We start from the raw sequence: 15670 nt of genomic DNA, 5'->3' as shown, positions 1-15670 counted from the left end.
GTTTTTATGGTTTATATACTTGATATAACTGTTATATATTTATTATATTTGTAGTAGAGCCCAGAGTCACATTTTTCTGAGATAGGCATCCATACAGATTTGACAAATAAATAGTATCACAGGTTACAATTGAAGCATTACCGAATTGTATTCTTAAACATTAACATTCCTCTTTTTCTCCATACGTGCACTTCAGTAGTGGGTTCCACTTACGTTTGCTACCAGTTCGGGAACGGGAGTGCGTGGGGGCACCCACTAATTTTGCATGTGCATGCTTCTTGCACATGTGCAGAGCATTTTTAATGACATCCAGGCAGGTGGATAGAGCCTCACGTCCCCACCGCTACTGGTTTACAGAACTGGTGCAAACCGGTAGCAACCCACCGCTGGCGCATTTACAATGAAATCTGTGGCATCTCTATGCTGGCAGCACACAGAATAGTTGCATATAATAATATAACAACTTATCTGAGTAAAAGACCATTTAAATAAATGCTGTTAATCTATAGCATTATGCTAATGATCACTGCTTTTTACTTATTGGAATTGAGATTTATTCAGGTGCAAATCACTATACATTATTCTGATTGAGTGAAAGCACAGTCCAATCAAGCTACATGCTCAATTTTTGAAGAAAAGTATTCTTTTCTCTCATTTGAAAGACCTCTAGCAGCCAGAAATACCTGCATGAAATCTAATTATCCACATATCTTTTGAAGAAAGGAATCGGGTAAAATAAGGTCGTCAAATGAGTTTGCTGTACTATAAGCACTAAATATACTCTCAACTGATAATTCATTCTTCAACTCAATGCAATGAAAAAAGTAAGTAAATTATACAGCTCTAAAGTCATGAATCAAAGTGTTGCAGTCAGTTACTTTTCAAGTGAAATACAGTAAACAAAATTGTGATTTGGCATTGGGGAACTTTAAATGAAAGCTAAGTAATATAATTCAAAAACTGCAGTATACCTTTCTGAGAATTATGCCAGGAAACAATTCCTGCTTTCACAACATTTGCTATGATGAGAAAGGAAATATATATTATAGTTTTGCAATCCAGCTGATTTTAAGATAACCATCAGTGGGCTGGTCTTTAGTCAAACGAACAAATTAAGCCTGAAATATCAAACAATGTTATAACAGGGCAGATCCCACTGAACAAAACGAAATAAATGGTATGCATTACATCTGCAGGAAAAGTCCATCCTATATATGTTAACAACTTACTTTTTATATTTTCTATCTCTACTTTATACTTATATTAGGTTAAGCATACTACAATACAATACTATATTTGTATGACAAATAAAATAGATGATAGATAGATAGATAGATAGATAGATAGATAGATAGATAGATAGATAGATAGATAGATAGATAGATAGATAGATAGATAGAATTTATACCCCAAAATCACAGGACAAGACAGTATATGTGCCATTGCTTAAAAATAAATGGGTGTTTTCCCCAAGAGGATATCATTTTACAGTTGGAATCTCAATCTAGAATTGGAAAGATCTTAAATCAGTCATAAACTCCCAATCTAATTTAATCTCATTGCTGCAAAAATATGGTATCTGAATCATTGCATATGCAAACTTAAACTCCATAGATGAGATGTGACAGACATAACAAATGTAAAAATTAAGAGTACATAGGAAACAATTATTTTGTTTTGAAACTAGAATATATTATTATAAATTCTGCCAAACTATTTCATTTGTTTGATTGTCATAGAGTTTGGGGAAAATCAAATCTGAGTGGGTCATGTGATGGAAGGCTGATGTGATTGCACCACTCACCCCTCTTCCCCTTAGTATCTTCCACTGTGGTTTCTTCCAATAGCTCAACTGCTACTCCACGCCTTAGCAGTGCCTCCTCTTTCCTACTTCTCTTTAGCTGCCTCTCATATATTACAGCACAGCATATCTCTCAACCTATCTACATTCAATGTGTAGAAGGCAGGCCAAACTCTTCTTGATATCTGAATTAAATGAAGAACATACTGTGGAATGTAGCCAACATTCCCTTTTAACCATGCAGAAGGGAAGGAAGGCACAAGAATGAGTAGAAGGCGGACAGGTCAGCCAGTGATGTATGTTGTGCTTTAATATTAGTGGTGGCTACTGAAGGAGAAGGTAAATGATGATTTGGGGAAGATTTGGAAATGAAGCATATGGATTAATGTCCATACCAAGACAGTAATAGTGGATGAGAGAACATTGGATGGATGGCAGAAATCAATGAAGTATGCTGTTCTCGGTGCATGGACTAAAATATGTGCTTTGATTCAGTACATATCACATGAAAACAGCTGTATAAAACAGCTGTATTTGTTTGTTCAGAAAATATTTTACATATCCTACTAAAAATTTAAACAGATGAGAAACCCCTCTGAAGTAGTCTTTAATTTGCAATTTTATGACTATCACAATTTGGACTAAACAGAAGAATATTTTTCCATTTGACTTTCAACAAGAATGTGAATTGGCAGGAAGTTTTGTTTTAAATCATCTATTTAGCTGGCAAAATTGTTGTCTATATTTTGGTTAACTACATAGTTACTTGTACACAAAAGAGAATGGCCATCAGTAGACCTCCATTAATACATTAAGTGTATAGCTTTCTGTCAATTACCATAAACCACACATGAATATCTCCTTCAACTGGAATATCAAGTGAAGGCTACGATGCAAAAGTCAAATGCCAAGGTGGCACAGCAGGTAGAGTGCAGTACTGCAGACCACTATAGCTTACTGCTAGATCTGCAGGTCAGCGGTTCAAATCTCATCACCGGCTCAAGGTTGACTCAGCCAGCCATCCTTCCAAGGTGGGTAAAATGAGGACCTGGATTATGGGGGCAATATGCTGGCTCTGTTAAAAAGTGCTATTGCTAACATGTTGTAAGCCACCCTGAGTCTAAGGAGAAGGGCAGCATAAAAAATCGAATAAACAAAATAAATAAACAAACAAATAAATAAATAAATAAATAAATAAATAATGCATGTGGTACAATATAAATGTAAATGAAATACTTCCCCAAAAACATGTGTATGTGTTATACATTATAAAAGTCATTATAAAACCTACTCATCAATATGAGTAAAAATATGGCTGAAAACCCCATCAAAAATCCTGTATTCTTGGTAAGCGTATGTCTATAGACATAACAGAATAGAGCCATAGAAAGGTTTGGTGGCAAAATTATTAAAATCTCATCCTGAGATAGAAATGCTAATTATGTTAATAGTAGAATTTTTCACAGTAATAATTTGAACAGAAAATAAATTTAGGTGCTCAATTCTACCAATAGCTTTTCTTATTAAGACAGCTATGTTGATTCTTCTTCTTCACAATCAGCTTCAAATATTAAAGTCGTTTATTCAGAAAATAGAATGGTTTAATTAGAAGACCACAAAGCATTTGATGACTCCAGAATGCTTCACAGAAGTTGTAGTTAGTATCACTTTTGCAGTTAAGAACAAAATATCAGCCTTAAATAGGCTGATATTTGAATCCTAAACTGTACAATAATTCAAACATAGTCAGACGTATATTTAAAATCACTGTTTACATTGGTACCTTGGTACTCAACTGCTTTAAAATTGATTTTTTTAAATGATTTTAAAATTTAAAATTCAGAAAAAAATTATCCTGCAACCTGCAGCTCCTCCACTGCAAAAATATATGGACAACTCATCTAGATCAAGGGAAATCTATAGATGCAATTTATATTGACGTCTGCAAAGCCTTTGATTCAGTGGTCCACGACAAAGTACTCCTAAAACTGAAATCTTATGGCATCTCAGGATCCCTCCACAGCTGGATTACAGCATTCTTGTCAAACAGACAACAAGTGGTCAAAAAAGGAAGCACCATATCCACCCCATCCCAGTTAAAAGCAGTGTTCTTCAAGGTAGTGTACTGGGACCAACGCTCTTCATTCCCTACATCAATGACCATTGCGATTACATCACAACCAACTGTGTCCTCTTCGTCGACAATGTAAAACTCTTCAACACAACTACCCTCCAAAAAGACCTGAACTTTGTTTCTGAGTGGTCTAACACATGGCAACTCCAAATCTCAACTAGTAAACGCTCTGTTCTACACATTGGGAAAAAGAATCTGAACTCCAAATACGAACTGAATAATCAAATTATCACAGATAGCCCCACTTGGTTAAAGACCTCGGTATACTAATAACAAAAGATTTAAGTGCCAAAGCCCACTGCAACAACATAGCCAAGAAGGCTTCAAGAGTTGTAAACCTAATTCTATGTAGCTTCTGCTCTGGCAATTTCACACTACATACCAGAGCTTACAAAACTTTCGCCAGACCCATCCTCGAATACAGCTCATCTGTTTGGAACCCATATCGCATCCCAGACATTAACACCCTTGAAAATGTCCAAAGATACTTCACCAGAAGAGCCCTTCACTCCTCCACTCATAACAGAATACGCTATGAGACTAGACTTTCAATCCTGGGTCTAGAAAGCCTAGAACTAAGACGCCTTAAACAAAATCTAAGTATTGCCCACAAGATCATATGCTGCAACGTCCTGCCTGTCGGCGACTACTTCAGCTTCAACCACAACACAAGAGCACACAAAAGATTTAAACTTAATATTAACCGCTCCAAACTTCACTGTAAAAAATATGACTTCAGTAATCGAGTTGTCGAAGCGTGGAACTCATTACCTGACTCCTTAGTGTCATCCCCAAACCCCCAACACTTTACCCTTGGATTATCCACAGTTGACCTATCCAGATTCCTAAGAGGTCAGTAAGGGGCGAGTACAAGTGCACTAGAGAGCCTTCTGTCCCCTGTCCTATTGCTCTCCTATATCTCCTATACCTTTCTTCTATTCCTATATCTCTTCTTCTATTCTTTCATTGATATGTTCTATTCCTATAACTTCTCTTCTATTCTTTCTTAGATATATTTTACCATGAGTGTATCCTCTATAACCTTCATCATGTGTTTTACTATGTGTATACCCACTAAAACCCTCATTGTGTATTGGACAAAATCAAGAAATAAAATAAAAATAAATAAATAAATAAAATAAATATTTTGATTTGATCATTTTGTCCGGTACTCGTTTGTCTGGTACTTGGCACACAACTAAAACTTGTAACTCGCTACATTATTCCTTATGGGGAAAAATTGTTTGGTACTTGTTATTTTTGCTAGTCATCACACCTTCCAGAACCAATTAATGACCATAATTAAAATAGGGGGGACCCTTCATTACTAAGTAAACATCCATGAGAAAACCTGATTTTGAAAGATGGCATACAAATTTTGAAAATAAATGAAGTAAGCAAAGAAGGATGAAGGATACCTAAGCTTTTAATAATAACAGTTCCTTTGACTAATTTCTATAAATGATGCTAGCTGTTGCCAGATTGCCACAAGTTATAAATTAAATAAATAAATACAAATAAATAAAAGAATCTTCTATCCATATTAAATGATGCAACAAATCTTTAAAGCTCATTCAATAGCTCAATCCTCTATTCTCTTTTCTGACTCTAAAAGATTAAGCAGGCATTCCAATTTGTAGGTATAATGTACTAATTGAATATCTATAAATTAAACATAAATGGTAATTAGCCAAAGACACATTGCTGAATAACTAAACACTTTTATCTTAACATATCATGTTCACTCCCAAACGTTTCCCAATGAAAGTAGACTGAGTTATACTTACTACAACACCATTGTTTGTGGTAGTCTCACGGTATGTAAAATTGCAAACTGCCCAAGCTAAGTAATAGGTGGACATGAGTGGAGTCTGTGAAAAGTGATCCGTAACCCATCCATCTTCTTCAGAAACAGAAGTTTCCACTGGCATATTTGACAAAGATAAATAAGTTGCTTGATGTTTTATGCTGATTTTAAATGTGGCCTTGTAGATAGGCTCATCAAAGCATGGAAAGGCTTTTCTGGCATGTGTGGGAGAAAATTGTGTAACTGCAAGAAACCTGGAAGGAAAAAAAAGTTTTTATTCAGAACTGGATGCAAAAACAAAAAAAAATGTAATGCAAAAGAAGGTAAATTAAGACTAGCGATTAAGACACCAGGCGAGAAATAAGAAGACTGGGTTTTAATTCTGCCTTAGATCAGCTGAGTGACTTTGGGCCAGTCACTCACACTTCCTTGCCCACAATATCAAACTCAGGCAATAATCTGTCAATTCTTGTCAGTCAATGCCATTGCACTCAATGGAGCAACACTTGGTTGATTTTTTTTAAAGGATCAGCTTGCAGGGAATTTGCAATGGAAGAAAAAAAGCAACAGTCACTGTGAAACTGTCAACATTTTTTTTCTTTTTGATTAAAATTGTTTGGTTTTGAATGACCTTTCATTATGTATAATTAGAATTATTGTAGTTATATCTGTATCTATAATTTTTTATAGAAAAACATGTTTTGTTGAATTTGAGAAAGTGTTTGAAAGTGAAAAAGTTATGTTTTTATGCAACATAAAACCAAAACCACTTTAATGCTATAGAAAATATTTATCTGATAGTTCTATCAATATGGTTTTTAAAAACCCATGGGGTATCTTACAAAGTGCTGCATCCTTTAGAAGAATCTTAGACAGGAATAAATCCTGGAAAAATAAAAGCAAGTTAACTATAGTTTACAAAAGTAATAATGCAATCTGACTTCATAATGCTATATAGTGCTTTCTCATCCAAGAATACTTGCCGCCTTCAATTCAGTGTTAACTTCTGACAACTGTCTGGACAAGTCCCTGCAGTTTACCTGGCAAGATTTCATTAATGGTTTGCCATTGCCTGCCTCCTAGAACTCAGTGTGGGTGATTGGCCAAGGTCACACAGTTGGCTTTGTGGTTAAGATGGAACTAGAACTCACTGTCTCCTGGTTTCTAGCCTGAAACCACTATACCAAACTGGTTGTCATAAGAATACTTTGGAAACTGTTGATTTTATAAGCAAAGTATCAGCAATATTACAAATTTAAGGTATTTGCTAGATGTCAATCTTGCCCCATCAATAATAATTCCCTGATATTTTACTGTGTGTAGCATTTATCAAATAGAAATAAAAGGAAAACTGTGTTAAATATATATAAAATCATTGGCTTAATTCAAAGAGAATTATGTTCAGCAAATTTTGGGCTACCTTTTATTTCTTTATTTGCACATTTAAAAAAAAGAATTGAAAACCTTTACTGTTGGTTTTGAATATATTGTAATCCCAAATTACAAAACAGACAGAAACAAGGATTGCTTTTAGAGCCAGATTTGTTAACTAAAATAAGACACATTTTGCTAGGTTTGTTGTAATGGGATATTGCAAATTAGTCAACGTTAGAAGTAAAAGTAATTTCGGTTTCACACTTGCAGAGAAAAAGTAAAAAGACAACATTGAATCCCATGGCCAGACTACCATTATAGCATTTGGTTTGTACTTGGCTTTATCTACTTCCAATGAAAAAAATACTTATTTAATGATGGAAGGGTGGTGAAAGTTTAAAAAATATTGAAAATTAATCCACATTCTATATGTTGATATGCCCGCACATACGTTAGTAGCAATAGCTAAGGCGCTGACTAATTGTTTTATTGAGTTGAAGAATTTTAAACTTCAATTTTATTTCTTTATAGTTTTTATATTTTTCTTTTTCACCCAGAAAGAAAAACTAATGAAACATCTGTGTAATAGAGCTGCAAAGCTGATGTTCAATTTCTTTTAACCATACATTTGCATAAGATTTATGATTTCATATTTTTAGAACTTGGTTTTAATTTATATTGTTGTCTGGCAATATTTTCTAGTCTTCAAAGACCAAATATTACTAATACTATTTTTCAAATAAATGCATGTAACTTTGACAAATGAAACAGGCCGGTATAAAAATGACAACTATAAAAGTGTGATTGTCGTTTGTACAATATTTAGTTTTTAGTAATTATGTCACTAAAAATTCAATGTTCTAAATACGAAATCCCACTTGTTTCCTTATTAATGCCTCCTCATGTTCCCAGACTACCTTTTTTTAAAAAAATAAAATAAGTTTTTAATATTTTAATTGAGTAATATTTTCAAGTACTTAGTTCTGGGACTTGGCATAATTTCAATGCCCTCACTAAAAAGAATTATTAGAATTTTTACAATAACAATCTGGAATCATTACATTGACTTTCTAAAAAATCATTGTAATAAATTAATATAATTATTTCAAATAAAAACATGTCCAAAGCTCACCCACCAGATTTGGAACAACTGGTTGTTGTGCAGGACTAAATTTTCAGTCAGAGTGGATAAACTGATGTGGGCATTCTTTAGATTCATAAGTAGTATCAGAAAGACTAAATTGAAAAGTTGTTTTTTAAAAAATTATTTATACATGAAACTGATGTTGACCTGGTGATAATTTCTGCCTCATGAAAGACTTACAAATGCCATTCTTAGCCCTCAAATATTAAATTATATGTGTGAGAGATCAATCATATCTTTGTATTAACTTCACCAAACATAAATAATTATGTTCTAACACATTGTGCTCTATGTGCTGAATATAAATGAAACTAAGTAAAAACTTATTTATATATTCTGATACTTGTTGAAAATAAAGATGAATTAGAGGATTAAAACTAGTGGGCCTTGTGGGGTACTTAATAACATGGTGGGTTTAATATATTAGAAAATGTATCTTGACTATCAAGTCATTTATTAGAACAATGTAAACAGGATCCTTCATATGCTTTGTTTAAACTTCAGAATTTGCACACATGTGGTAGTTGATGACAGGATTATATCTCAAATGTATAATTATAGGAAAGAAAAACTTACAGGATGGCATCCTTGAATACAGATGACAGTAATTTGTACCTATTTTAATTCTACCTTTTCTATTAAAAAGGCAGACATGTTTCCTAAAACATCCAGTCTAGAAATCAGTTTTGAAAAGTAACAAAGATTGAAGGAATTGGTTTTTTCTAATATATATAAAATCAGATATCCAGTTCATTTTAGGATAATTTGAATATTATGTCCCTTAAAATATTGTTATGTTGCCAATATAATACAATGACAACTAAAACTTTTATTTGACTGTTTTTATTTTACTTTTAAACCATCAAAAAATAAATTCCCTCAACACAAAAATAGTATTTTTAGAGTCTCAGCAATATTTTAGAAATAGTTGTGGTATTTGCTGATACATTCCAGATAATAGCCCTATGTTCCTTTTTCTATCTTTAACACTTCTATGTAAGGCTTATGATAAAAAAAAATCATTGGATCAAATGAACAAATAAAGGAAATTTTGGTCTGCTAAAATCAATTAAATATAAATAAGCCAAAGAATATAACTGCTTGGGAGTAGCTATTTATCATTAGGCTATTGTGCAAAGAATGTTGACTTGATAGTTTGAATGCTGATTACTAATTTCTTAACTGCTACATAATCCCATTAAAACACTGAAATTATTTTCATTATAGGTCATCCTGTTTCCAACAGTTATAGGGCTGCCAAACTTTCAGGCATATTTTTTCCACAGAAATGTGGGAAATGATTGCCAAATAAATTTCTGATATTTTAAAAAAGAAAACATTAAGCAATTGAATGTGGTCTACATTTCAAAAACACTTCATTTCTCTCTCAGAAAAGTACAAAGTGCTTGAACCTTTCTATGTGAGATTAGGTATTGATCTGTTGACTTAAATAGAGCTGGACCAATTTACAGCAATTTAAAATTTTGTTTTGTGCAATTCTTTGATAAGTGAACAATTCTATGGCACTCTACTCAGAAGAAAATGCCACAGTATTCACTGAAGATTATTTTGCAGGTAAGCGGGTACAAGACTGCAACATAAATGTATAATCAGTAAATAAATATGTGAATAGATATCAAAAAGTATTGGTATTAATTCTTCCATGTGTACACATACAAAATATTACTGAATGTGCATTATTTACAATTTTGTCACAGCCTTTCAATTACCTCTTCACACTTGCCATTTTTTAATCATTTACTGTAATTTCTTATTTTCATAGTTGTAGCTGCCAGAGTCCACTTCCAGAGAGTTTGGGGGGGGGGGGGGAGTTTAAGAAATTAATATTATACAGCTTAGAAAGGAAATTTGCCTCAAATTACATTTCTCTATGGAGCATATGTTCAGTAGAAAATCATTTATTAAAGCAATGAAAATAGAAGTCTATGATCCTGCATATACTCATTGCATGGAGTTTGGAGGTAATATTCTTTTAATGGACCATTATGCTGCAAAATCATTTCACACATTTTGATAAAAGTTATACTGGTATAAGGAAGAGAATGCTGGTATAATTAAGGCGAAAGCAGTGTCATTTTTTGGATGCAATGACTTTAAGTAATCTAGTTGCTCAAGTAAAACTCTCAAAGAAATTATGAGGTGTACAGAATAAGATCAAGGCTGGGTTTTCAATGATGTTCAATATGAAAATAAATTCATTCTATTTTTCTGATAATAAAGTTATCAAATTTATTTCTGCTTTCTTTAACCTAATGCTTTCTTGAAGGAATTAGGGCTGGGCTTTGATCTTTGATTTGCTGAATAAAAAACCTAATCCTGTTCTTTACAGATTTGGTCTATATAATGTGATTAAAAAGGGAAGTGAACTATTTAAGAGTGGTCAGTAAAGAAGCCCAAGACTCTTCTCAACTGTAGAGTATACTTGAAATGGATGGTCTAAAACAGAGGTTTCCAACCTTGGCAACTTTAAGGCTGGCTGACTTCAATTACCAGAACTCCCTAGTCAGCAAAGCTTAAAGTTTCCAAGGTTTAAAACCATAACAAGGAAGAGAGCACTTTTCTCTATTTGAAATATCTAGTTCTAAAACCTTCCTCTCATCATGTTTCTCAGATTTGCTCTCTCAGTAAATCCATATTTGCTATCAAGCAGATCTAAACCATCATATTGTAAAATATTTATACAAACTTGCTCCATAATTCTCAACAAATTTAGTACTAAAGTCTTTTCCATCTCACTTGAATATACAGTGGTACCTCGAGATACGAGTTTAATTCGTTCCGGACCTGGGCTCTTAAGTCGAGCAGCTCTTATCTCGAACGACTTTTCCCCATAGGAATTAATGTAAATAATTTTAATTGGTTCCAGCCCTCAAAAAACTCACAAAGTTAGTCTAAATTATGCAGAAAGACATGTTTTTAATGAAGAAATGTACATGTACATATAAATGAATAATGAAGTTTCTTTCACTTAACTTGTAAACTTTCTTAAACTTTTAAATTTACATATGTTCAACTTCTCTGCCACCCAATCCTGTAGGACAGAGGTCCCCAACCTTTTTGCACCAGGGACCGGCTTTAAGCGATCAAGAGAGGAATGGGTGAATGAATGGACGGAGGGTGGGAAGGAAGGAAGGAAAGAGGGAAGGGACAGGAACAGAGGAAGGAAGCAAGGAAACTTATGAAAGGGGAGAGTAAGAGAGGAATGAGTGAAGGGAGGGAGGGAGGGAAGAAGGTGGGAAGGAGAAAGAAAAGAAGAAATAGAGGAAGGGAAGGTAAAAGAGAGAAAGAAAAAGAGCAAGAAAGAAAGAAAGAAAGAAAGAAAGAAAGGGGGAAGGGACAGGAACAGAGGAAGGAAGCAAGGAAACTTATGAAAGGGGAGAGTAAGAGAGGAATGAGTGAAGGGAGGGAGGAAGAAGGTGGGAAGGAGAAAGAAAAGAAGAAATAGAGGAAGGGAAGGTAAAAGAGAGAAAGAAAAAGAGCAAGAAAGAAAGCTGCAAGCACCCCCCGAGCCCCCAGGCCGGCTGCAACCTTTTAAAACACGCGCGCCGCTTCGCAGCTGTCTCCTGAAGCCGAACGCGGAAGTTAGCGTTTGGCTTCAGGAGACAGCTCCTTGGCGCTTGTATCTCGAATTTGGGCTTGTAAGTAGAACAAAAATATCTCTCCCCTCCCAGCTCTTATCTCGAGTTGCTCTTAAGTAGAGCAGCTCTTATGTCGGGGTTCCACTGTACAGTACAACAAAATATTTCCTTAATATACTGTAGCTAGGTATATGGTGTACTGGTGGTACTCTTTAAAACTTTCTCAGTAAGAAAAGCTTACTTTAAATTCTTTCTAAATAATTTTGTATCTCAATTGTTATGCTTGTTGATGTAAACAAATGCATATGGAACAGTGCCAAGTTAAAAATAATGGATTAATTTCTCTTACTGTAAAAGTAACCAATTGCTCCCTTCAGATACTTTTTATTGTCAATTCAATCATGAACTTAAAAATCACAACATTGGGGAAAACAAGAGGTTGCCTATCACATCTTGGACCTTATGTTAACATGCAGGAAATAGTGGGTAGTCAAATTCAGCTGTCTTATAGACTTGAATAACACTTGCAAATTATTTGGTTAACATTCCAGGGTCAATTATGTTACAAACTATGAGCAGTAAAATCCACTTCCCTACCAAGGACACACATGAAAAAAACAACAACAATGAAGTACAACAAATTGTTCCCCATTTTTATAGGATTGCTACACATTTGCCTTTTTGTGAAATGAAACCAAGAATAAATGCAGTGAGACCCTATTGTGCAGACACAGGTATTGCAGAACAAAATTACTTTGCTGTTAGTATTGCTATAGTAAGAGAGCTTTTCTTCTAGACTGCAATTCAGAATTAAAGCATCATAAAAGATATGTGTTGTTCTAACATCTTCAGCCTTAAGATGCTCTATAATTGCAGTATTCTGCTTGGTTTTACCTGGTTCTCTTTGAACAGGAATGTACTTTTAAGCCAGCAAATAACTTTCAAATGAAAAGACAGTTAAATCCTGCCTAAGTAAAATGAGAACTTTGCTGGAGGTACAGAATAGAGTTTAAGCAAGATCAAATGAAAACTTTTGTAGAAGTTTAATTCAAGTGAATTTAACTCCAAACATACCCATTTCTGACCTATAGATTTATTAAAGATGCTTCTAAAGTATCTTATGTTCTAAAATAAAATTTTAAATTAAAAAAAAGTTTATCGGGAAAGGTGCTGTGAAGTTAAACCTTTTGGTATAACATGACTCTATGTTATTAGAAATGAACCCTTAATGCAGGAATTTCTAGGAATCACTTGTTATTTCGACTTTACACAATAAAAAAACAAAACGGGAAGAGGGTAAAGGAAGGGCAAGCATGGAAAGGAGATCGATACCTTCTTTCCCCGTAGAGGACATAAGAGCTGCGGAAAAATCCCAAAAGCTCGTTCTCGATTGGAGCATTGTAGAGGATCTTCAGGTTGTAACTTCTTTGTTCCTCTAAGCTCCGGTTGAGGGCTATCACGAAGACCTGGGTCTGTGGGTAAAGGAAGAAGCCGGAGACGTTCAAAGCCCCGGCCAGCCGGTCCTCAGCCACGCGGACCGCTTCGATGTGCATGCGGTGGGCGTGGAGGACGATGTACCGGGTGGCATTAAGACACTCGACTTGCACGTTGACCTCGCCGCTGAAGGTGAAGTTCTCCATGAAGACGCTCAGCATCAGGTTGTAGTGGAGGGGGCGCAGGTGTCCGGGAAGGCGCAGCTGGGTCCAGGGCTGCTGCTCCCGCCGCCTCGGCCACTCCTCCACCTCCTCCTCTTCCTCTTCCCCTCGATCAGCTTCCAACGCCACCGTCTCTTCCCCTGCACTTCCAGGGGTTTCCCCGGCGCTGTTCTGGTTCAGGCGGGCACTTCCTGCGGGGGCTGCGGCGGCAGCTGCCGCCGGGACACTCCGGTTGCCCGCCCTGCTTCCTGGGCCGTCAGACGCGGGGCCGCTGCTGCACTCTTCGATGCGCACGCTGAGCAGCACAGCGATCATGGTGACCACCAGCAGGGCCAGGATGGAGACGGCGAAGCCCATCACCAGGCGCTTGTGCACCGTTATGTGTCGCTCGGTGGTGCGGGGTCGAGCGGCCGCCGCGTCTGCCCACTGGCCGGAGAGCCCCCTGCCGCCGTTCCTCAGAGCAGCGTCCTCCTCGATCATCCTGAGCACGAAGGATCAGCTCTTGCGACGCTTCTCGGTCCAGGAGCATCAAAGGAGCGCCACCTTTGGCTCCTCCCGCAGGGTTGCCGCCGTCCCCCGCCGGGGCCGGTAGCGCATCAGAGAGACCGCAGGGAGGAACGGCGGAACGGAGGGAAAGACCGGGGAAGCACCTAGCAGAGGGGAAAGCCCGCCGCTTCTCTTCTTTGCTGCCTCCCCGCCTCCTTCTGCCGCAGCCGCTGCGGGTGTCACTTTGCGAGGAACCCTTCGCGCTCCCTAAGAGCAGCCCCGGCGGCCGAGGGAAAGCTCCCCGCGCTCCATGTGGGAGGAAGGCGAGAGGAAGAGCCGCCGAGAACGGATTGGGGCAGCGGGGACTTGAGGCGCCAGGCGTTCTCTTCTAGGCAGGTCTGAGCGCGTTTCCCGGTCGGCGCTGGGAGGAGAGGGTCTCGTGCGGGTCCAGCGGAAAAAGGCAAGAGCTCCGGTTGACCGCCTCCTCGCTCTCCACAGGCTACTTATGCGCTCCCTCAAACTCGCCGCGCCACAAACTCTCCTCCCACTCAGCCCCTCTTGACTTAAAGGCTCCGCTCCCAGCTTCGCCGGCGCCCATTTTTCGCCTCGACGGCTCAGGCGCTCCCGAGAGAAAGAAGAATCTGAGGCGAAAAGGATCTTGGCACGAAGGAGTCGAACCCGGAGCTGACTTTTCAGCTCCGCGCAGCTTCGGCTTCCGGGCGCCTGCAGGCACTGTTTGTGTATACTTCGGCGGCGGCGGCGGCGGCTCTGTAAAACAGAGTCTGTAGCCTGCGCTTCTCTGGGAGCGCCTGAAGCTTGACGGGGGCTGCCTGGACACTTAGTGGTCCCGCGCTCTGTCGCGAGCTGGGGGTCCTTGGGTTGGAAAACAACCCCCGGACTCCCGAAGCCAACTCGTCGAGGGAAGAAGTCGGAGCAGGTCGGTCGTGGCCGCCGCCCCTGAACGGCGCAACTACATTCTTTTGCAAAGGTCTGCCTGAGAGACTTGGGAAAGTCCCAGGCGGCAAAGCAAGGAGGGACACGTTAGGGAGAGGAGAACGAAATCCGCGCGCGTCCGGCCGGCTGGCGTTCAGCTCCTCTCGCACGTTACAGAAGAAATGCGCGCGCGCGCACACATCGTGCAGCAGCCACCAATAAGGTCTATGGAACCATCCGCGGCGCTGACTCTTTTTGAACGGGATGGAGGGGGGGGGGTTATACACAAACACACACACAAACGCTACAATGGTTGGAGGAGGTGCAGAGGCCGAGCAATACTTAACGCTGATGGGATGGGGACCTCTTAGGGACAAACCTTGAGCTAATTTTCTAGAGAACGCCCCATCATAAATTTACTGCGTCGCGAGATTTCCCCCACGCACACCACACACCACACACGTTCAGCATGCATACACATGTATGCATGCATACACTCATACGTGTTTTGGGGGGGGTGAACATGTAAAAATACATTAGAATGACAGTCTGTTTTATAAATTAAGTCTATAGGATTTATTCAAAGCAATGCCTTTTTCAGGAATTGAATCTTTCCTATGGTCCCTGAGGATTTGTTCACAAGTTTTGTCCTGAAAAAATTAGTATCCAGAAACAATAAATTACTCCCATCCTAAGAGATGAAGAATTCTTCCTTGTATTTACCTTTTAACATGTGA

At 38.0% G+C, this 15670-nt stretch overlaps 1 protein-coding gene across 1 annotated transcript in view; it reads right to left on the bottom strand.

The window, feature by feature from the left end:
• The window catches only part of TRHDE (thyrotropin releasing hormone degrading enzyme), a 391977-nt gene extending 377913 nt beyond the window's left edge, over positions 1-14064 (bottom strand). The window contains exons 1-2 of the mRNA XM_070755729.1: positions 13192-14064; positions 5723-5996 (exon numbers count right to left, since the gene is read on the bottom strand). Coding sequence (XP_070611830.1) covers positions 5723-5996; positions 13192-13994 — 1077 coding nt within the window. The 5' untranslated portion in view covers positions 13995-14064. The remainder of the gene's footprint in view (positions 1-5722; positions 5997-13191) is intronic.
• Positions 14065-15670: the final 1606 nt, after the last annotated feature.

Source organism: Erythrolamprus reginae, chromosome 6 (genome assembly GCF_031021105.1).
Source record: "Erythrolamprus reginae isolate rEryReg1 chromosome 6, rEryReg1.hap1, whole genome shotgun sequence".
NCBI classification, from domain to species: domain Eukaryota; kingdom Metazoa; phylum Chordata; class Lepidosauria; order Squamata; family Dipsadidae; genus Erythrolamprus; species Erythrolamprus reginae.
Note: the sequence above shows the minus strand (reverse complement) of the source record. Positions and strands in the feature narration are given on the sequence as shown.